We start from the raw sequence: 23,961 nt of genomic DNA, 5'->3' as shown, positions 1-23,961 counted from the left end.
TTTTCTTTTTCCCAATTGACCACTCGGGTATATTATAGTTTATTTTCCTTGTGGTTTTTGCTGGATCATGCAGGTTCCAATACAAGAATACATCTGATCCATTGAAGTTCCTATTTACCTGACTCCCACCGAGGGCAGAGTTAGACACAAGGTCGGTTTTTAATGTGGGTGAAAATCCAGCTCCCCAGAAGAGGCACTCTGGATAGGAAGAAAAATAAAAATTATCTCAGTCATGAATAACCTCCCCTCTAGTAACCGAGGACAAACAGAAGACAGAAAAGTTAAGTGCAGCATCAGAACAGATACTACACTTTGATCTTGGCCTGAACGTTATTATTTAGCACCACTAGAAGAAGGTGGATGATTCCTCGTATCGTCCAGTGAATATCCATGTCGAAGGGATCTTATTTGAACCTAGAATGGTTAATCGTTAGTATTTGTTCAGAGTTTACTTTCATGTTGAACTATTCTCAAGTCAGGTTGTCCTGACAAATCCTAGTAGAGAGAAAGCGAAAACACTCGAGTATGGCGGTTAGTAATTCAAGCTCTCTTCTATTTAGTATTCTGAGAGTTAATGCAATGATTCAAACGAGAGAGAGAGAGAGAGAGAGAGAGAGAGAGAGAGAGAGAGATGTATATACCAAGTTCTTATGAACAAGATGAAAAAAAAATTGAATCCAAGGAAGACTTCAATCATTTCACTAATCATAAGAGCCGCTGGGAAGTATCTAAGTACGATTTATCAAATGCAGAAAGAGGTCTAAAAAATTTTTTTTATAGAAGTCATTCCAGACAATGCAAAAAAAAAACCCAACTAGATGTAAAGTGGCACTTGATCTTGTTCCAAAAATATTACTTTATCACAAAAATTCAATTTGTAAATAGACCTAATTTTTCAAAAATTTTGTAAAAACAACTCTTTTGAGATTAAAAAAAAAAACATTCAAATATATATTTTAATTTTTGAGATGAGGATTGATTATTGATTATTCGCATTATTTGGACTGCCACTGACTTCTGCTCAGTCATGACTAATTGAACGAGGATATGCTACCCACGTGGATTAAAAGGGGGTTCCGTTCGAAATTCTATGCAGATTCCTGAGTTCGACAGAAAGATCCCGTGTTTGATAAGATACACTTGGAAAAGGTCCGAGTTTACATGGACCAAAACGTTGTGTAAATAACACTCATAATATGTATTAAAATATATTGTTGCAAAACCTGATGACCTTCATCTGTTCTCTGACTTTTCTTGCTCATCCTTTTTTGATTGACAAACTTATCTTCTTTTCCAGGTAAATCAAAGAGACCCACGTGGATGCATTCACCACCAAGTAATAATTTTATTTTCATCTTAAACTTTCTGGAATTTTCCTTTACTTTATTTCGATGACTTTTTAAAACATACAAAACTTTTAAAGCAAAGCAAAAAAAAAAAAAATGTAAGGATGGGTGTCTAACCTTTTCGGAGTTTGGAAAATCTAGAGATTGTTGCGAATGAATATAGGATAAGGGGATGTAGAAAAAATATGTACGAAAATTTTAGAAAAAATGTCAGACATTTTTGACAAATATCGATGAAGAGGTGTTGTATTGTTGGATTCTCGGGTATCGTCAAGTTACCCAAGCGATCATTATCATCATCATCATCATCATCATAATCATCATCATCATCATCATTATTATTAATATAGTATCCCTGGAATCCGTCAGGTCCAGGCGCTTTCCAATTTGAAAGCTTTTTAGCCTTCGCTCTCAGCATTTCCACGGTGACCGTTATGTTCCCTTGTGTCTCCATTCTACAGGACACCTCTCTTGTAATGTCTTTCATCCATTCTGCATCGGCTTGGTGTTTTTCTTCCTTTTCCCAGAATACACGCGATTCATCAGCATTGGGTACAACGTCCTTCCCTCTTTCAATTCATTCTTGTTGATTAAAAAGAAGATTTTGGTTATTCTCAGTCTGTTCTGCCGATATCGTTGAAGTCTGTCGCTGTAGCGTTTAACTTTGGCTGTGATACGCTGTTTCAGTTTTTCGATTACACACTGAAAACCTTTTTGTTGTATATAAAATGTTTGATTTAGTTTATCGCATCCGCTCTGACGTTTGGCTTTACGACAGCTTGTACTCTACTTAGATCCTTTCGAAGTTGCTTTATTTGCCATTTAGATGTTTCCGACACCATGCCTTCTTCCTTTCTTCTGTTTTAGGTTTTCCCACTCCAAGCACCATTGATACAGTATTAGCAGCAGCTTTAATGATGTTAATGCTTTAAATTATTTAGTGGAAAAAATGGCAGGATTTCATTCACCTTGGTAGCGATAGATTTTAGTCTTCTCCGATTCACAAATCGGAGTTTCAGCGGCTGTTTTAAATTGCCAGCTCTTACCTTCTAATCTACTAATTTGAAGATATCAATCTGTTCTTTCGTCTTCCCATGTTCAATCATAAGTTTAACAATTGTTTCTTTGTAAAGTATCTGATTGTTGAAAGGTCGAATATTTTCATTTACATTTTCAGTAGTTGCTTCTACCTTCATTATTTGATCAACCCCATCATGTTTATTGCTATCCACACTCTCTTTCCTAATTTCTCTTTTCAGATCTTACAATTTCAAAGGCAGACAGCAATCCGTTTTTGCTCTGTTACTTTAAACAGCCCTAGTTCATTCCATATATGGTGCATTCTTTCTCTGGATCGCTTATTAGGGCCATCATACTTCAGATAACACTTCATTACAGTTTTATTTAAGGCATTAGTCCCATTTGTTCTAGCGGTATTGTTTCGAGAAATTCTCTGGATGACGGCTGGGAAGTCTCGTTCTTTCCCCTACCGGACATGAGACGTACATTTGATGTTGATATTGTGATCCCATTTACGTCGTTCTCAGTTTGATAGTTTTGAACTTTCATATTTGAATATTATAAGGAATGATTGGTTTAAGATTTTCCTTCCCTGGTATTTTGATTGAGATGCCATCTCAGAAATGTTTACCTGGTCTAAAGAACAAGTTTTGGCCATGGAAGGTCATTAAATGCCGCCAAATTTCAACCCTGTATTTACAATTGCTGCTGTTTGGCATCAGGTACTTACTATTCTTAGGTATGCTGCCTTCAATATCGTTCAATCTTTGATTCATAGCTGGAGCGATTATTATAATGATAACCATAATCATCGTTTTTTATAATTATTACGAGTATTTTCCCCCTCCGGAGAGAAACAATCGTTAAACCATTTTGATGTGAAATAGACGGTTTTAATGTCCTTCAAGATGCACGTATGTGGGTTATCTAACTATACTGTAAGAATATTAATTGGTACTATTTCCTCTTTATAAATTATTATTATTATTATTATTATTATTATTATTATTATTATTATTATTATTATTATTATTTGAATGGGACTATGGAGCAAGAAGTCTTCGTTTCAGGCATTGAAAGTTCAATCGAAAAATCCAGTTGGAAATTCTTACCTTTTTTTTTCGGTTGTTGTTTTGTCACCGTCGATGCCATCGCCAGCGGCCACGCAAAATATACACACAAACAAAAAGGTATAACTGATCCGAGCAAGTGTGACAAAGCCCTCGATTCAACCGTGAATTGAAAGTTAAATTAAAATTTCAGTCAGAAACGCTTACTTTTTTCGTCTGCTATTTTTAAACTCCGCCGATGCTGTTGCTGATGGCCGGAAAAAATGTACACAAAAACAGAAACATGAAATATCCGACATGTGTAAGACAATTCCTCGTTTAACTGTAGATTTAAGGTTTAAATTATAATTTCAGTTAAAAACGCTTACTTTTTTCGTCTGTTAATTTTAAACTCCGCCGATGATGTTGCTGATGGCTGGGAAAAATCTACACAAAAACAAAAACGTAACATCAGACCATGTGTAAGACAATTCCTCGTTTAATCGTGAATTTACTATTATTATTATTATTATTATTATTATTATTATTAGTTATTGTTGTTGATTTTGTAGTAGTAGTAGGAGGAGGAGGAGGAGGAATAGGAGGAGTAGGAGTAGGGGTATGGAGATGTAAATGTTATGAAATAGGAAATATTTAGAGGAAATATTTCGATAACAAAGACGAATGTTGGAAAATAAAAGTAAAGTTTTAGTCGTTATGGAATTTGATATTATGGATGATAGGAGAGTTTGGAATAAACAAAACTTGATTTAGAATAACAATAAGATTGACATCTGACGTCAGAGAGTTGAACAAACAAAGGGATAGTTTTTATATATACACGAGAGGTTGAGTTCGATAGCGGACAGAGGTTTCAGTTGCTGAAGTTCACTGGCGGTGGACATTATAGCAGGATGTAGAAGTAAGAAGAAAATGTGTGCAGTTCCAAGGAATAAATGTTATATAAAATATAACGTTTTGTGTCCTTCGAAGGAGATCATTTTGCAGCTTAACACAAAATACACAAAAGACGTTAACCATAGAACTGTCCTTGTACGCGTTTGATGAACTGTTTATTGAAGGTATATTATACATACTAGACGATCACAAAGACACTGTTATGAATATATTTATAACACGAACACAGATTATATAGATAAGTTAAATAGTAACTGTATGTATATATAAGATAAATTTTACGGTAGGAATATAGATAGATCGCAAAGAAATTAAATCTTTATATTAATTGTATAAAATTTAACTTTAAAATTGCAAACACACATGTTTACTTTTATAGATATATAGATACATATATACATAAAGAGAGAGATATCTAGATATTAATTTACATATCCGTAGCCCAGTGTCACAAAAATTATCATCAGCTCACACATGAGAAACAAATTACCTCCCTTTATAATCTCTCTTTATCACATAAAAATCATTAAAACCATTTCCTCTCCAAAAATTAAAAAAAAACATGGCTACCTATTTACGGTTTTAAATTAGTTATTTTATTTTATAATTAAAAAAAGTCAGTCATGTTGTAAGTTTTTTTTTTATTATAGATTCTTTTTAACCAAAAATAATTTGCAAGTGAATGTATATCTGTTCCTTTATAATTCATAGAAAAAATTATTCAGGAAAAACAAACAAAATAATGTGTTGTGAGTTGAATTTCTATTGAAAAAATCTAAATAAATCAAATCTTAATAATAAATAACTAAAATAAATAAACATAATAAAAGTAACGATAATAATTGTATTTGAAAACGAGAATCACAAAATCCTATGAGACATGGACATAAGCAGATAAATCCATCCAAGCAAGAAGACCGGATGTCGTAATAATTAACAAGAAAAAAAAAGTCCTGTCAAATCGTAGACTTTGCTGTTCCAGCCGACCACAGGGTGAATTTCAAAGAAAAGGAGAAACGGAGAAAATACACAGAGCTAGCAAGAGAACTGAAAGGGATATCCTTCTATCGATCCAGTAGATATCTCACTGCTGATGCAATTCTCTATCTATATAAGAGCCAGATACGTCCAAGGATGGAATACTGTCGCCACATATGGGCAGGAGCTGCTAGAAAAGACTTGTTCTGCCTTGATAGGGTTCAAAATAGACTTTGTGGCCTGGTGGGAGATGTCCTTTTCTCTTCGCTGCAACCTCTATCTCACAGAAGAGATGTTGCGAGTTTGTCTCTGCTTTATCGTCATTTTCATGGAAAGTGTTCAACTGAACTTCAATCTATGGCCCCCCCTCGCCAAACTTTCACAAGAAACACTAGACTAGCTGAAAACATTATCAATAATTTCCCCCCTCTTTATCTGTACCTAAACCTAAACATAGATTCCATGATCAAAGCTTCTTTCTTAGAACTGCACGCCTGTGGAATTGTCTTCCGTTTTCCTGCTTTCCAGCTGTCTATAATATGGTTGTCTTCAAGTCCAACGTAAACAAGTTTCTGATGAGCCGTTCCACTTAAGTTAACAAATTTACCGAACTTCCATTACTATCGATTACTATATTGTCCTTTTGACTACTCTACACTCTTTAACCCTTATCCTTGAGTGGCCTATAGGCCTTGATAAGTGGTGACGTCTATGTAAAAAAAAACATATGGAAGATGAAGAAAATCAAAATAATACCTATAATAGTAGGAGCACTAGGAACAATATCGAAAAACTTTGAAAAAAGAATGGGAGAAATTATAATCAAAGGAATAACTGGAAAAATACAACGAACACCAATAATGAAAACAGCTGAAATGTTAAGAAAAACTGTTGAATGTGAAAACTAACCCATATGAGCAACAAGTGCGGGCCAGACAAACTACTGCAGAGGCAAAACATGAAACGCCACATGAAACCAAGAACATTGGATCTGCATATCTATAAGTTCTGTCATCCCCCTCTATCCCCCATTACCACACCACTGCCCCCCCCCCCAAAAAAAAGAGTGAGACCAAAAAGCCAAGTAGAGTCAAGGAGGAAGGAAAGATTGAGGAGAGAATACTGACCAGATCTCTGCTGGAAAAGTGCGAAGAGAACTGGGGCCTTGGGGAGGCTTATTGCCACTCCAATTCCAGTGAATTACAAACAGCCGCTGCCAACGAGAAATCAATGGCAAGCAGCTGTGGCGATAATGCAAATTTATTCGCAAATACTATCGAAAAAGGTGGAGAGTACTAGAAATCTGGGGAGACTTGTTGACACTCAGCTTCCAGGAAACAACACATACTGTTTTCAAGGACAGATCTTTGATGACCTGTGTGAAAGCTCCTTGTGAGCAAATAATAATAATAATAATAATAAGAAGAAGAAGAAGAAGAAGAAGAAGAAGAAAAAGAGAAGAAGAATATGAATAATAATAATAAGAAGAAGAATAAACAAATAAATAAACTAGTATAAATAAAAATATAAGCGGATATCTGAAAATATCCAGACTAAAACTAGCATACTAAAAAGAGGATTCTCTATTTCTTTTTAAAACGAATAAAAAAATGGCGAATTAGAGGTCAAGTAAGCCTCTGCCTGATTAACATGCGACTGTTGACTGCCCTAAATCGGGGTGCAAATAACAAAGAATCTGATTGGCTACCTAGCAAACCCAGTGCCTCGGGAACATATGAAAACATGAAGTAACATCGATTCCATGCAATAGAAAACGCAGAAAACTTTTTGTAGCTTAATTTCCACATAGTTTCTTTTATTTAGTTTATATATGTATATAATGAATAAAATTATTTTCTTTACAAGGCTAAGGAGGATAAGGGTTAAGAGTGTACAGTAGAAATTGGACAAAATAGTAATCGTCAATAATGGAAATTCGGTAAATTTGTTAACTTATATGGAACGGTTCATCAAAAACTTGTTTACGTTAGATTTGAAGACAACCATATTGTAGTCAGCTGGAAAGCAGGAAAACGGAAGATAATTCAACAAGCGTGCAGTTCTAATAAAGAAGCTTTGTTCATGGAATCTACATTTAGGCATAGAATAAAGAGTGGGGGAAATTAGTGATAGTCTTTTCTGCTAGACGGGTGTTTCTTGTGATAATCTGGTGAGGCGGTACCATAGATTGGAGCTCAGCCGAGCACTTGCCATGAAAATAACGATAGAGTAGAGACAAACTCGCATCATCTCTTCTATGAGGAAGAGGTTGCAGGGAAGAGAAAAGGACATCCCTACGAGGCTACTAAGTTTATTTTGTACTCTATCAAGGCAGGATAAGTCCTTTCTAGCAGCTCCTGCTCAGATGTGGCAACAGTACTCCATCATTGGGCGTACCTGGCTCTTATATAGATAGAGACTTGAATCAGCAGTGAGATATCTACTGGATCGATAGAAGGATACCATCATTTTTTCAGCGGCCTTGGCAACGGATATAATATATGTGTTCCATTTCAGATCAGGAGTAAAGGTCAAGCCCAGAAGCTTGTCAAAACATGAGGCAGCCCAAAGACGAGAGCCATTCATTTCAATTGATGCCAGATGGGCATCAGAGCATTGATGATATAAAGATAAATGTTTGGTTTTAGATGCATTAAAAGTAACAAGCCACCTCTTTTCCCATTGTACCACGTGCTCAAGACCAGAGGAGAGAGAATCGGAGAGAACTTGGTCATTTACGGTCTTAGATGCGCTACCATAGATAATAGTGTCATCAGAATAAATGTCTACAAATGATGTAAGGATGTGATTTGGAAGATCATAAATGTAGATCAGGAAAAAAGTTGGGCCCAGGAAGGAACTCTGAGGGACACCAGCATTAATACTGAGAGCTTCTGATTTCTGCCCATCAACCACTACTCTTATGAACCTATCAGAGAGAAATGATTTCATAATTGAGAAGACATTTCCAGCTATACCGTAGCTGGAGATCTTGTGAAGTAAACCTTTATGCCATACTCTATCAAAGCCTTTGGCATGTCAAGAGCAATTGGCCGAGAAATTATATTTATAAAGATAAAAAATAAATTTATAAAATAAAAGATACAGAAAGTTCTAGTCGGCAAAGTAGAGCAAATAATATTTTTTAAAAATTCAAAGTTAAATAAACCTTTATTAAATCATCAATATATATATATATATATATATATATATATATATATATTGATTAACCCATATATATACGTATAGTATGATTCTTGCAAAATATACAATTAAGAGATAACCTCATTTGCCTATTACAATAAGATACATCGATTATTACTAAATAGCGGTAGCGAGAGAATTATTTTAAGTGTTCTATTTAAAATTGTTATTAAATAAACTTTAAACAACAATTATATTGATAAGATATTTAATTTAATTTATTTGGAATTATTATTTCCAACATCGCTCTATCAAAACTTTTTTTATAGTTATTTGCCCCTAAAAACTTCGAAACATAAAAAAACAAACTTTTGCCAAATAAAATAATTTGGTATTCTCAATAAGTTTCTAGCTGGAAAAATAATTCCGTGTAGATAGAAAAATGTTTGACTTTTATTGTTTTTTTAATATTCAAACAAAAGAAAACACACGAAAACCTGAAAAGATTTAATTTGTTTGATTTTTAATATTCTTTAAATAGCTATATAGAATCGGTAATTTTTTTACGATGTAATCCAGCGTCGTTTACCGCATAAAAAATAAAGATCTACTGCCTCGATAATAAGTAAATAAATAATAAAATATAAAAATAAAAAAATTAAAAAATTTTAAGGGGACAGGATGGCCGATATCTGCAAATTCAGAATAAAGTAAGTAAGTATGTAAGTAAATGCATATAGTAAAATATAAGTAAATATACATGCAGGATATAGATGTGTGGGTAGATAGGAATATTAAGACTAAGACGGAATTTGCAGATAGAAAACCGGCCAAAACAAAGAAGAAATAAAGAAGTGAAATGAAGGATTATTAAGTTATAAAGTATTAAGAAAGTATGTAGAAAACGTTAAAGAAGAATTACATATCTATCTGAAAGGTTAAAGTAATAACTATGTAATTTCAAAATTACCATAATTAAATTTGGACTTATGTTTGCAGAAAGAGATCAGTTCGTTTTTAGAATTTATTATATTGTTACTTTGAGAGGAAGTAATTATAGTTATAGCTTCGGTTGTGCAGAGGCGACATGACTTAAAGCCTGGAGTATAAAATTTAACTTTTTTATGATAGTCCATTTGATTGAGAAGGGGGTATTGTTAGAGTTAAGTTTTTTAATTAAAATGGTTAGAGAAGTTCCTTGGTTATTATTAGAATTATGGTTGTTAAAAGAAGAAATGTGGTTTGATATTCTTTTCTTAATTAATTCTGTGTGATTACAGATTTAAGTCGGCTTTAAGGAGGAGCATAATGGTTGTATTTAATCTTTTCCTTGTGTCCCGAGTTCCTTAAGGTATTATTGAAAAAAGTAGCATTTTGATTAAAAGTTTTTTTTATCAGCAGAAAGAGCAGAAATTCTTCTAGAGACGGATGGTACTATAGATTTTATAATTGAATTTGGGTGGTTAGAAGATTTATGGACGTATAAAAGCGTAACGTTAGGTTTATGATAGGGCTATGAGTTTCGGTGTTAAGATTAACTGTAACATCTAGAAAATTTTAAGTTTTTTTGTTTGGTTCGATAATTATAGAAAGGCCAAAGTTATTAAAGGAATTATGTAATTTTTTAATTGTTTTGTTGTACTCTCTTGGCCTGGCTGTTGTAGTAAAAAGAACATCATCTCTGTAAAAGCCCCCTTTGAAACGTTTAAAGTGGTTTTTAAGTTCTTTCAGCCCTGAACTATGTTCAGTTTCTGTTCTGTCGCCTCTTGAATCTTCCGACCACTCTGTTGTATCAATTAAGATAAAAATTAAGTGTAATAAGTCCCCAGACGTACCTCTCGATCGTACAGTATATCGATACACTAAGGCTGACTGGGATAGCTTCCGTACATTTATATCTGATCTACCTCTGCATTTCATGTTTAAAAAGGATGTGTCCTCTATAGTATTAGACCTGACTGAATGGTTAATTGTAGGTATTAACCATTTCATACCCTCTAAAAAGTTTCAGCAAAAACCTAACAGCCAGCCATGGTTCTCTCCAGAATGTGCTGCTGCCATTGCGCACAGAAATCACTTTTTCCACTGCTTCAAACGTAATAGATGTATGGAAACTAAAGCCGTTTTCAGGACTGCCAGCAACCATTGTAAGAAAGTAATAAGGAACGCAAGAGAGTTGTATGCTCAATCTGTTAAGTCCAAAGTAGCTGAGCAGCGGCTTGGTTCCCACCAGTTTTGGCAAATAGCAAACAGAATCCTGAACAGAAGCGTGTGCTCCATCCCAACTATCATCAATGGACCTGAGGTTATCTCGTCAGCATCAGACAAAGCCAAACTCTTTGTCAAGAACTTTGCAGCTAATTCTACCCTTTGCGACCAAGGCCGCCAACCCCCAATATTTCCTCCTGTATCAGAAAACACGCTATGTGATATACGTATATCTGTACGTGATGTTGCCAAGCTAATCAATAACCTTAATTCCAGTAAAGCAACTGGCCCTGACAGTATTCCAATTATAGTACTCAAAAAACTTCAACCTGAACTAACGCCCATACTTACAAAACTGTTTAAACGTTGTCTTAAGGAGAATAGTTTCCCATCTCCCTGGAAAATCTCATCAGTATGCCCTGTATTTAAGAATTCAGGTGATCGCTCATCCCCCTCTCAGTACAGGCCAATAAGTCTCCTGTGCGTCATGAGTAAGTTGCTAGAATCTGTGTTAAATACAGAAGTAATCAACCATCTCAACAAAAATAACCTTCTTAGTGACACTCAATATGGTGTCCGTTCTGCTAGATCTACAGCAGATGTACTTACAGTTATATCGCATAGGATTAGCAAATCTCTCGACGGTGGCAATCTTTCTAGGGCAATTGCTCTTGACATATCTAAAGCCTTTGATAGGGTATGGCATAAAGGTTTACTTCATAAGATCGCTAGCTATGGTATAGCTGGAAAAGTCTTCTCAATTATTAAATCATTTCTTTCTGATAGGTTCATAAGAGTAGTAGTTGAGGGGCAAAAATCAGAAGCTCACAGTATTAATGCCGGTGTCCCTCAGGGGTCCATCCTGGGCGCAACTCTTTTCCTGATCTACATTAATGATCTTCCAAATCACATCCTTACATCATTTGTAGACATTTATGTTGACGACACTACCATTTATGGTAGCACATCTAAGACAGTAAACGACCAGGTTCTCTCCAATTCTCTCTCCTCTGATCTTGATCACGTAGTACAATGGGGAAAGGAGTGGCTGGTTACTTTTAATGCGTCTAAAACCAAGCTTCTCTCTTTATATCATCAACATTCTAATCCACATTTGTCATCAATTGAAATGAATGGCTCTCGTCTTCAGGAGGTCTCAAGTTTTGACAAGCTTCTGGGCTTGACCATTACGCCTGATCTTAAATGGAACACGTACATCAAATCTGTTGCCAAGGCCGCTGGAAAAATGGTGGGATCTTTCTATCGATCCGGTAGATATCTCACTGCTGATGCTATTCTCTATCTATATAAGAGCCAGGTACGTCCAAGGATGGAATACTGTTGCCACATCTGGACAGGAGCTGCTAGAAAGGACTTGGCCTGCCTTGACAGAGTTCAAAATAGACTTCGTAGCCTCGTAGGAGATGTCCTTTTCTCCTCCTTGCAACCTCTATATCACACGCCTGTGGAATTGTCTTCCGTTTTCCTGCTTTCCGGCTGACTACAATATGGTTGTCTTCAAATCTAACGTAAATAAGTTCTTGATGAGCCGTTCCATATAAGTTATCAAATTTACCAAATTTTCATTACTAATGATTACTATATTGTCCAATTTCTACTGTATACTCTTTAACCCTTATCCTTGAGTTGCCTCTGGGCCTTGATAATGTGGTGATGCCTTTGTAAAAAAAAAAAAAAAAGAAGAGTCTCACTAAATCGGTAACTTCCGCAGAGTCAGAAGCATCCATCAAGATGTCAAAATTATCAGGGGTGTCCTTTCTAGTCCAAAGCTTATTGTTAAATTGTATAAGGGACTTTCTCGCTAGGAGAATTAATTTAATTTCTAAATTAGTTAAGTCAGAGTTTCTTTTAGCCTTATTTAGATCGGAGAAATTGATTGATAATAATTCTTAATATGACGTTAAGGAGGTGTTTATTTTTAAGGAAGACTTTTACTTTTACTTTCTCTACCGCTCTCCCTTGACCCAAGACTGCACCATAATAAACAAAGTATCTGACAGCATAGACACAGCACTCTCCTTCGACACTAGCACCCAAGTACATGTATTTGGCGACTTTAATGTCCATCACAAAAACTGGCTTGGATTCTCTACTTACACAGATGCAGCAGGCAGCGCAACTCATAGCTTCTCTGTATCTCACTCCCTATCGCAAATTGTTATTTTTCCAACCCGTTTCCCTGATCAGGAAGAACAACACGCATCACTATTAGATCTGTTTTTGACCACAGTTCCTGATGATTGTGTAACGAAAGCCGACAGCCCACTTGGGAACGCTGATCATGCGGTGATAATGGTTGAAATCGCCCTAAACTCTAGACCCAAAACTGAAGAGCCAGTGCTCAAAACAACGAGATATTATAAAAAGGCTGACTGGGAAGCTATCAGAGATCTTATCAGAGACGCCCCATGGGGAAATATTTTTTCTCTTCCTGCTGAACAGTGTGCAACCGAGACCACTGAATGGTTCAAAACTGCAATCGAAGCACATGTTCCCATGCGGAAATTCTATAGCAAGCCGCACTCTCCCCAATGGTTTACTTCGACTTGCGCAACTGCCATTGCTCAAAGGCAACATGCATTCTGCAGGTTTAACCGACATAAGTCCAGTTCAAACAGACAAAAGTACATAGAAGCTAGAAGTAACGTTAAGAAAGAAATAGCGACAGCTAAGAGGGAATTTACGGAAACCACTAAACAACGCATCGAAGCACAAAAACTAGGAACTCGTGACTTCTGGAAAATCTACAACAGTGTAGTAAATAATGTAGTAAATAATGGGCAATCAACAATTCCCCCACTAACCAACAATCACGGACAGACGCCATGCTAGACGATCAGGAAATCACCCCTGCTCAGGTGCATGCTATCATAAAAAACCTTCACACTTCAAAAGCATGTGGACCCGACCTCATCCCAGCTGTGCTATTAAAAAAGTGCTCAGCCGAAGTAGCTCCAGTTCTCTCCAAACTCTACAACAAATGCCTTAATGAATCTTGCTTTCCGACCTGTTGGAAAACTGCTTCTGTGGTACCAGTATTCAAGAATTCTGGCGAAAGAACTGACCCATTAAATTATCGCCCTATTAGCCTCCTCCCACTTTTTGCCAAAATATTTGAGACCTTAATTAACCATGCTCTAGTCCAGCACCTTACAGATGCTAAACTTCTGACCGACCATCAATATGGATTTAGACAAGCCCGTTCCACGGCAGACATCCTCACTGTAATCTGTGAACGCATATACCATTCACTGGACAAAGCGGGAGAGGGCAGAGCGGTAGCTCTAGATATATCTAAGGCTTTTGACAGGGTATGGCATGAGGGTCTCCTCAGGAAGATTAGATCTTACGGTATCACTGGTAGAATACTTAACATAATTAAATCCTTCTTAGATAAGAGAAAAATGCAGGTTGTCCTCGACGGTCGTACATCTAAACAATATGATATAAATGCGGGAGTGCCCCAGGGATCTATCCTTGGTCCTCTGCTGTTCCTGATATTCATAAATGACCTCCCCGACAAAATTGCCTCTGAGATGGGTATATATGCTGATGACACCACACTCTATAGCAGGCACGACAGGAAAACAAATGAACATATATCTAAAGTAATGGCAGAAACACTAGAGGATGACCTCCAATCAGTAGTGGAATGGGGACAAAAATGGATGGTAACGTTCAATGCCACCAAGACAAAACTGGTTTCATTCAATAATTACAAGAAACCTTCTCTACCACCTATAGCAATGGCCAACAACTCTTTATCTGAGAGTACGTCTCTCAAGCTCCTTGGCCTAACGTTCACAGGAAACATGAGTTGGAACAATTACATCGAGGGCATTGCCAGGGCCGCTGCGAGGAAGGTGGGCTCTCTCTACCGTGCTAGAAAAACACCCGAAAGTATCCTGTACCTCTATAAAGCCACTATTCGCCCATGTATGGAGTATTGCTGTCATATTTGGGCCGGTGCATCGGCTACTAGTCTCTCGCTCCTTGACAGGGTTCAAAAGAGAGTCGCAAATCTGATAGGCCCTAAACTGGCATCTAAGCTTCAGCCTCTGTCCCATCGTCGAAACGTTGCATCCCTCTGCCTGTTCTACAAGTATTATAGTGGTGAATGCTCTGAGGAACTGCAAGCACTTGTGCCCCCACGACGTGAACACCCTCGACAGACCCGACAAGCTACAAAGTCCCACCCCCACACTGTAGAGATCCCTAGATGTAAAAGATCTTTCTACTCCAGTAGTTTCTTCCCCAGAACTGCTAGACTTTGGAATTCCATTCCAGGTCACTGCTTCCCCAACTGTACTGACATGCATAAGTTCAAGTGCAACGTGAACCAACATCTCGCTGCCCTAATCCCTACATAGTACCCCAGTAGATGTTTCCCCTGATAGTAGCCCCCTACATTAAAGTGGCAATGTGCCTTGTTTGGGGTGAAAATGTAATAAAAAAAAAAAATAAAAAAAAAAGACAGACCAATTTATTACGGAATTTGAATTTAGTCAAAGAGGAAAACTTACTTTTTAAGATATTTTTGCTTACAGCACCTAAGTCAGAGTTAGATGGGCAGATTAATCTGATGGGAGGGTTGTCATAGAAATTAGTTTTATGATCTTTGAGGGTGAATCTAGGGGTACCCGGAGAAATTATTTCAATGAAGTTATGAATATTCATAGAAGTCAGTAAGAGTTTAGCTTCAGAATTAATGGAATCTAAAATCTTAGGAGGGACTATTTTATAAGATTTATTAAGTTCTTTATACAAAATTCTTTTATATGTAGGATAGTCAAGTTTATGATAATTTTTTGTCTTATCAGCAGGGACGAATATATGTTTATTCTTTTTAATTTTTCGGCAAAATTATTTATTTTTCGAGTAACCGGATTATATGAAAAGCATATATTATTTTTCTTTTATTAATATTATTGGAATTTTCCCCTTTTCTTTTCTTTGTACATGTTTGTGAATTATTCCATGGATTTCGGCCTTTTGGATTATTTTGGACCATCTTCTAATTACGTGATTTCCTTGGATTTTACTTGTACAAATGGAAACTCAATTAACTTTCTTGGAGTTATATTTTTGGATTTTTAAGTCATTGGGTTATTTACCTTTCACCAAACTATCCATTTACGTGTAATCACCTTTTTCTTCACCATATTCTCCTGCTCCCCTTTTTGTTATCAAGTAAGATCTTTGACTTACTTGTTGTTTCATTAAATACTTTTGTATGCAAAATCCGATCTCGCATGATGAGAAGGAAAGTATTTCTTCGAAACTCCGCGGATTAAGGACTATCCACTTATCAAGTGTTTCCTTTTCAGATTAAATATGTTTTTAACTCTTTTTCAAAGTGTTTTTTAACATGTTTTATTAACTGTTTGCTCCTATTATAAACTCTATCTCCTATTTGAGCTTTTACATCTGGTTGAGATTACTTTATAAATATTAATTCTTTAATATTTATAATATACTTTAGTTTTACCATCTTGGATCATTTTGGTAATTTTAATTGTAATTTTTTATTATATATATATATAATTTACTGCACGAGCGTCGCCCATTTAAAATTCATCATTCAATAAAATAAAAAGCTATAGCAAACATCTAAATGACTACTTTAAATACAGTTCCTGATTTCAAAAAAAGAAAAACCAAAAGGTAATTATATATCTATATATTTTTAAATCAAATTTATTATGTAAATTCAAAAATATATATTTTTTTTCTACTCATTTCTATCTCTAACCTATACCAATTTCCTTATTAATTTTCTTATAAATTTTATATCCAAACCTTTTACTTCAATTTTTCAGATTCATCTGCCTTACTTTTAATGCTAGGTTTATTTTTGGTGTCTTTTCAATTCAATAGAAATCCTCCTAAATTTGCTGATGAGGAGACCGTGCTTACCAAAAAAACTATGTATAATTATTCTACGTGACTTCATGTATACCACAAATAAAAAGCACGGATTTCCGAAACGATCGTACAGATAATTGACTTTGTTGTTGTTGTTCCTTCTTATGAAACTGATTTTTAATTTAATTAAATTTTGATTTTTAAATTTTAAAAATTTTAAAACTTTTAAATTATAAATCACATTACTTAATATATATATATATATATATATATATATATATGAAAAGGTAATTTTCTTTGTGAAAAATAATTTACTTATGTTTCAAGAATTTAAAATCTACAATCAATTAGTGTACGATCGTTTCTGAGACGATACAAAATATTAAAACTTTACAAATTTCTTGTTTTCTTTCGACCGACAAAGATTTCCACCTTCCACACAAACTTACATTATTTCTTTAACTGGCGTATTTTCTATGCTTGTTTTTTTTTCATTATCTACATAGTTTGGAATAGCGGATAAACAGTAAACAGATCATGACGAAGACAACATTATTCTAACATGTATCTATTTAATTTGAAGTTCATTTTTTATTTGAACTTGATTTATTTTTAATTTGAAAGTAAACTGTTTCAATTTGATGTTCATGTTTTTATTTGAAGTATAACTTTTTAAATTTTATGATTAAACCTTTTAAAATTTAAATTATGTGCATGACGGATTTAGATTTTTATAGTCACTATTTCATGACAAAATGTCTTTAAAAGCTATTCTGCCATGGATTTTAATTAAACTAAATAAACACTAGTCAATGCGTATATCAATCAATATAATTAGTGAAGATTTAGTTAGTCTTATGTTCAAACCTTGATTTTGTTTTATTTTGTTTTAATTTGATTTTGTGTTTTTTTTTCGTTTTGTTTTCATTTCAGCTAAAAAGATGCACTCAAACTGACACGCTTCTTCTTCTGAAGATGACCAATTCCAATTGTGAATTTAAAGGAGAAATAGAAACTTGTACTTCATCGAAAACCGCGGTCATGGAAACAATTTTATTAAAGAATAGAAAACGATTTAAAAATAAATAAAGTTATGCAAGCATAATTGTGTCTTTTTTGTTTTTTGTAAATATTTTGTATCCATTATGATTTCCAGTGATAGGTGATAACATTTTACAAGAACTTATATGTAAAGCTCATTCATCTGTTTGTATGTTTGCATGTAATTCACTTAGAATAAATTTAACGGTTTTCTGTGGGAAATGCATGAAAAGCTTTTGTTTATACGTGAGGGTTTCTTTTAGGAGTTATATAGCAATCATATTAGCAACATATCCTGGTAACTATGTTTATTCCTGGTTGTTCATTTCTGCACGAAACAACTGTCAAATGTAACAATGAACTTTTTGTCTTTTTTAAATTGGGCAAGTCAAAATATGAAAATGACTTTGCCATTGAAATGAAAACTACCACACACACACACACACACACACACACACACAAACACAAACACACACACACATATATATATATATATATATATATATATATATATATATATATATATATATATATATATATATTTTAAATATGTATGAATAAAAATCAATACGAAAAATATATGAATGTTTATATCTTTTCTGTATTTATTTCCTGTGTGTTGACGTGTAGGAATACAAAAAGTATTTTGAAAAAAACAAGAATGTTTTCTTCAAAAGCACATATTTTCCACCTGTCCTTCGATCTTCCTCAGTGTGAATGATAGAAAACATGAGTGAGCGGGCAGAGTTAGCAGCGGGAGGAGGGGCACGGGTATAGCCATTAAGGTAAAGATCTATTTGAATATGACGCTTCCAGCATTTTCGACTTGGAATGGTCAGCAACGTGTGGTCTCCATTCAAAACCAAGTCCTTCCACGCCACTTCACGAACACACTCGTATACGCGAACATACATGTATATACACTCGCGCACTACAAATGCTTCTTCACGTACATATACAGACACAGGATACGCGCACTCTCGTTTATGGACGTGTTCACATATACAGCTGGAGATTGATGAGTAGATGTAGATGATAAGCAAAGTGGGTGTGAATTAGAATGTCTTTCTCAAGATCTTGGACTTATGTATTTATTGTGGGTCTAGGTTGTCTGGATTGTCTGCACGTACGCACCCCCCATACCCCCCACACGTTTATTTAATTTTTTGAAACGCTACTGTAGATTTCGTTAATTGATATATACAAACATATAATATTGGAAAAAATAAATAAAATGAAGTAAAATAACTAAATAAACGGAGGATATTCTTCTGATCATTTACTTAAGTTAAGTAAATAGAAAAATAGAAAAAGTTAAGTAACTTTTTTCTATTCTTGTTCAAACGTTATTAAATTATTCGGATTGTTCTTTTTCTTTCTTCTCTCACACCCATTCATACTCCTATATGTACTTTTACATACATACATACATACATACATACATACATACATACATACATACATACATACATACATACATACATACAGTGCTTGGTATAGAGTGAAAGCATTGTTTCCAAATTAGAAATATTGGAAGCTCGATATGCCCGTTAGAGAAATCAGAGGTTAATAACGTTTAATGTTGGAAATGAAACTGAAAGATGTATTGCAATGCTTAAACGAGGAGTTGAAAAATAGTAAAAATAACAACAACAACAACAATAGCAATAATAATAATATAATAATCATAATAATAATAATAATAATAATAATAATAATACATATATATATATACATATACATATATATACACATACATATATATATCCATATATATACACACATGCGCGCACACGCATACACACACACATATATATTAGTGATAATGACAATAATAATAGTCATAATAATAGTCATAATCACGATAATAATAATAATAATATCAAAAATAATAATAATACTAATGACGACAACAACAACAACAACAACAACAACAACAACAACAGCAACAACAACAATAATAATAATAATAATAACAACAATAGCTATAATAGGAAGAAGGATAAGAATAATAATAGTGATAATAATGATGATAAAATCATAGCAATGCTAGTAGTAATGATAATAACAACAGTACTAATACTACTGATAATAATAATAATATTAATAATAATAATAATAATAGTAAACCTAATCCTGTATATCTTGATAGAGGGATACTATAGTACATAGGGTTTGTAAGGGGGAATGGAGGGCGCACCCATATCTACACTTGTGCATTTGTGTGCGCAATTGTGCGTGCTTAGAAAATGAACTTAAATATATGTCGGAAGTTTAAATGTGTGGAATCTGAAAAAATAAAATAAAATGAAGTAAAAAACCTTACGTAAACAAAAACTAACTTCTACTGGGGGATGCTAAGCCGTCCTTCCACTGTGCATACTCACTGTGCCCCGTGCCCCGTGCCCCGTGGGGAAATGTCTTTGGTAGGTTTCTATTTTTTTATGAAAAGAGTACTCATTTAGCGGTCCCAAACCTTTATTAAGACCGAAGATGTGGGTGTTAAGTTTCAAAATGAGTTTCTTTTTATGTTGTGCTCTGGGAGTGTGTAGTACATTGCTATTGTGTGCTGTGTGGATTTGTCCCTAATTGTTTGTTTGTGGTTGTTGAAACGTAAGCGAAACTCTCGGCCTGTTTCCTCCACGTAATTATCCTTTGTGCATCTAGTGCAATATATTATGTAAACTACATTGGGACTATCGCAAGTGAGCGGAGGGAGTTTAAATTGAGTGTTTGTTAAATGTGTCGCTAATATTAATGTGTTTACACACTTTGCACCTGGGTTTGTTGTATAATTTGTTTCCTAGTGGTGCGGAAGTGTTGTGTATTTTTGTGGATGTTAGAAGTGACCTTAGATTTGGGGGCTGTCTTCATGCACTGAGTGGAAGCGTGTTGTATATTGTGTTGAGGGTTGGGTCATGCTGCAGTTGTCTGAATATTTGTTTAAGTGGTTTGTGGAGTTTGTCTGTGTTATTGTTGTAATCAAATATCATTGGTATTTTTGGGGATGATGTGTTACGTTTATATGTGAGTAAATTTATCCTGTTTCTATGTTCTGCTTTCCTAATTGATTCTTTATTTATTCTAAGGAGGTAATCTCTTTCAAGGAAGTAGTTGACCAGAATTCCTACTTGTTTTTCGTACTGAATCGGGTCTGAGCAGATTCGTTTGACACGTAGACACTCGCTGTATATGATAGATTTTTTGTTGTTGATAGGATGGCAACTATTAAAATTAAGGTAACCGTGGCCATCGGTGAGTTTGGTGTAGAGTGATGTTGTGATGTGATTGTTTGTGATGTTTACTAAAACGTCTAAAAATGGGATGTGTGTGGTGGAGTGTTCTGTCGTGAATTTTATGCTGTTGTGACAGCTGTTTATATGTTGATAGAAGTCTATCAATGCCTCTTCGCCATGCGGCCAAATGAGAAAGATGTCATATATGTACCTATAGTAGTGTAGTGGTTTAATATATATATATATATATTTATATATATATATATATATATATATATATATATATATATTATTGGCTAAGAAAATACACAATAAGATGCTTTTACTTTATTTTCGAAAAATAATAAGAACATCTTATTGTGTATTTTCTGATGCATTACAATTATTTCACAATCGTTTCATAACTGTTTGGATAATTTTAAATATCATATCACTTAAAAATATTCCAAAACAGCTATTCTTCAGATGGCCAAATACACTATTTAGATGAATATATTCATAATCTCTATTTTTAGAGAACAAACAGTTGAATCATTCCTACGCACTATCCTTTTATTTTCATTTTGTTTTATTTTTTTTCGATGGCCCTTGTATTTAGTAATCGCTCTATTTTCGTATTTCTACTTTTAAATATTTCAACCAATTACCTATTTTAATATTAATTTAATCTTTTGCAAGTTCTTTTGTTTTAATAATTATTTTTCTTTCACAATTTATTTAACTGATTTATTTGCAAATACTAATCAACCCCATAAAATTCTAGTTTATATTTATATGCTCGATTAAGAGGTTAATTTAAATATTATTAATTAAAAATTATTTTCATCCATACTGGTTTTGCCAATAATTTAAACGTTAAATTTATCTTTTCAATTGTTATCCAAGTGTTTTATTCTAATTTAATTTCTTTCCTTTTTCATATCATCCAGTAACTCCTTACGCTGAAAGGAAGATAACTCTATTTCGTCATTTTTTTTACCAATTTATCAATTTATCGAAATCCCATGCATTAATATTTTAATATTTATACTTTAATATTCATTTAATTGTTCAATTTTAAACTTATAATACTGACATCATTTTCTTTGTTACAATCTCAGTTAAAGTCGAGTTTTTGATAATTGAGAGTTGGTGGTGTAAATTGAGTTAAGAGGAGTTAGTGTTACGTAGTGCTATTATTATTAAGTGTTCTTATTAGTGAGGATAAGAGGCTTAAGAGTGTTCATGGAAGTAAGAGATCTTTGAGGTTCATGTGTGTGATCATGTTGTGAGATATGGAGGCATTAACAGGTGTATATAAAGAGAGAGTTAGAGTTTATAAATGAGAGAGATTGCATATAAATACATTTTGAGAAGGTGTTTTCATATCTAGATAGACAGACCGATAGGTTGGCATTTATGCCGATGGATTGACAGGTTGGCATTTATGCTTTGACAGTTCGTATGAACGGGAGTGTTTGTATAACATAAATAGACACATTTACTTTCTAACACATATATTTTTTAGATGATGAATTTCAAATGGTTTTTACACATAAATAGACAATACCCTTTTCATGTAATGATGGACACAGGAGACGGCAGTTATAAAAACATGAAGAGCATTTATTCTTCCACTGACCGGTTGGTGGCTTTGCGTTCAGGAATTCAATGGTTCACATTCTAATGTTTCAAAAGTGACCGTCTCGCTTCTAGACGTTCGACTCCCATGTCTGGACCCAGACTATCATCTGACTCTGACTCTCTGCCTCCCTTCTTCTGACTTCTCCAACTAACTAACTAACTAACTCTCACTTCCTATATTGAGAAATCCATGCATGTCCGACCAACGTGACAGCAATTCACGTGCCATCAGCATGCGCGACCTGCACGTTTCCGAACATTCTGATTTCCCATTTTTTCTTTATTGTTTTCACAAAGGAATTCAACCTACATTCCCAGTAACCTATCTTTCCAATATGTTAAAAACATGTTTATTAAATTATTCTATCGTTGCATTCCTCAATTGAATTTTTCATAACAGGATTGACAACGCACATTCTTTTCTTGAAACTATTTTACCTCTAAGCTAAACAATGGTTTGTTTTACATTTCATTTTCTAATTCTCTCTCGTAATCTATTTCTAAACCTAATTTACGAGGTTCGAATTTCGTCTATTCTATGTCATTTTCATTTTAACTAAATCTCTCTATTTTTATACTTGCATGAAAAGGGGACATGAAAAGGGGACATGAAAAGGGGACAGCCCTTATCATGTAACACTAGTACGAATTGACGAGTTGGTTCAGACATATTTTTCATAACAAACAACACAAATGCTAGTAATACCCTCGATAATATTGATGTTGTATTGTTATTTATTATTCTCGATAATATTGATGTCTATAATGTCTGAAGAGAGATTCCGTCTTGAAACCACTTATTAGTGTCAATGCGGTTTATGTCCGTAACAAAATAAATTATTAATGATTTAGTAAGGAAACCCATAAACAGATTAATAAAGCTTAAATTGTAAAACATAATAATTTGTCTGTGAATATAAATATTCACAGGCAAAGCGGATTAATGTGAATTCTGTAATAGGAACAGCGGAAACGTTAAAAGACATAAAAAAACGTAAGGAAATACCCATTCTAAATCTACTGAACATGAAATATGTTATTAAAATTAATAAAAAGAAACAAAGAAAAGGAAAAGTGACGTAAAATGAAACTGAAATTAATTCTTTTCATTGAGTGGACATGGATTTTATTCGGATTACTTGTTAGTAGATGAAAGGGGAGCGGCTTCTGATATCATGAGTTGCTTAATATGGTGGTTGCGGTGAAGGACATGGTATGAGGGGAGTGATTATCCAACAGCGTAAAATGGTATTTTTTTAAGAAGAATCTTAGAATGTAATTGATTCAATCTATTGGCGCAGAATGTTGTTATGTATAGTACGTGTGAAGTTTTACGAAATGGATTTTACATAAAATATGTCACTATTAGTAGGGATTATATATAATTACTTGTAAATATGCACCGGTACTAGTTAATAGAATTACTATTAATAGTACTAGTTAATAGAATTACTATCAATGGTACTATTTAATAGAATTATTATTAATGGTATTAGTTCATGGAATTACTGT

The 23,961-nt window shown here is 34.1% G+C and overlaps 1 protein-coding gene across 1 annotated transcript in view; it reads left to right on the top strand.

The window, feature by feature from the left end:
- LOC145241389 (CD109 antigen-like) overlaps window positions 1-17,654 on the top strand; it is a 322,627-nt gene extending 304,973 nt beyond the window's left edge. The window contains exons 38-39 of the mRNA XM_080104314.1: window positions 1,298-1,336; window positions 17,483-17,654. Coding sequence (XP_079960440.1) covers window positions 1,298-1,336; window positions 17,483-17,505 — 62 coding nt within the window. The 3' untranslated portion in view covers window positions 17,506-17,654. The remainder of the gene's footprint in view (window positions 1-1,297; window positions 1,337-17,482) is intronic.
- Window positions 17,655-23,961: the final 6,307 nt, after the last annotated feature.

The sequence above is a fragment of the Euprymna scolopes genome, chromosome 2 (assembly GCF_053919585.1).
Source record: "Euprymna scolopes isolate OS-2025 chromosome 2, ASM5391958v1, whole genome shotgun sequence".
In the NCBI taxonomy this organism is placed as follows: Eukaryota; Metazoa; Mollusca; class Cephalopoda; order Sepiida; family Sepiolidae; genus Euprymna; species Euprymna scolopes.
The sequence above is the reverse complement of the archived record's forward strand: the minus strand, read 5'-3'. Positions and strand labels throughout refer to the sequence as shown.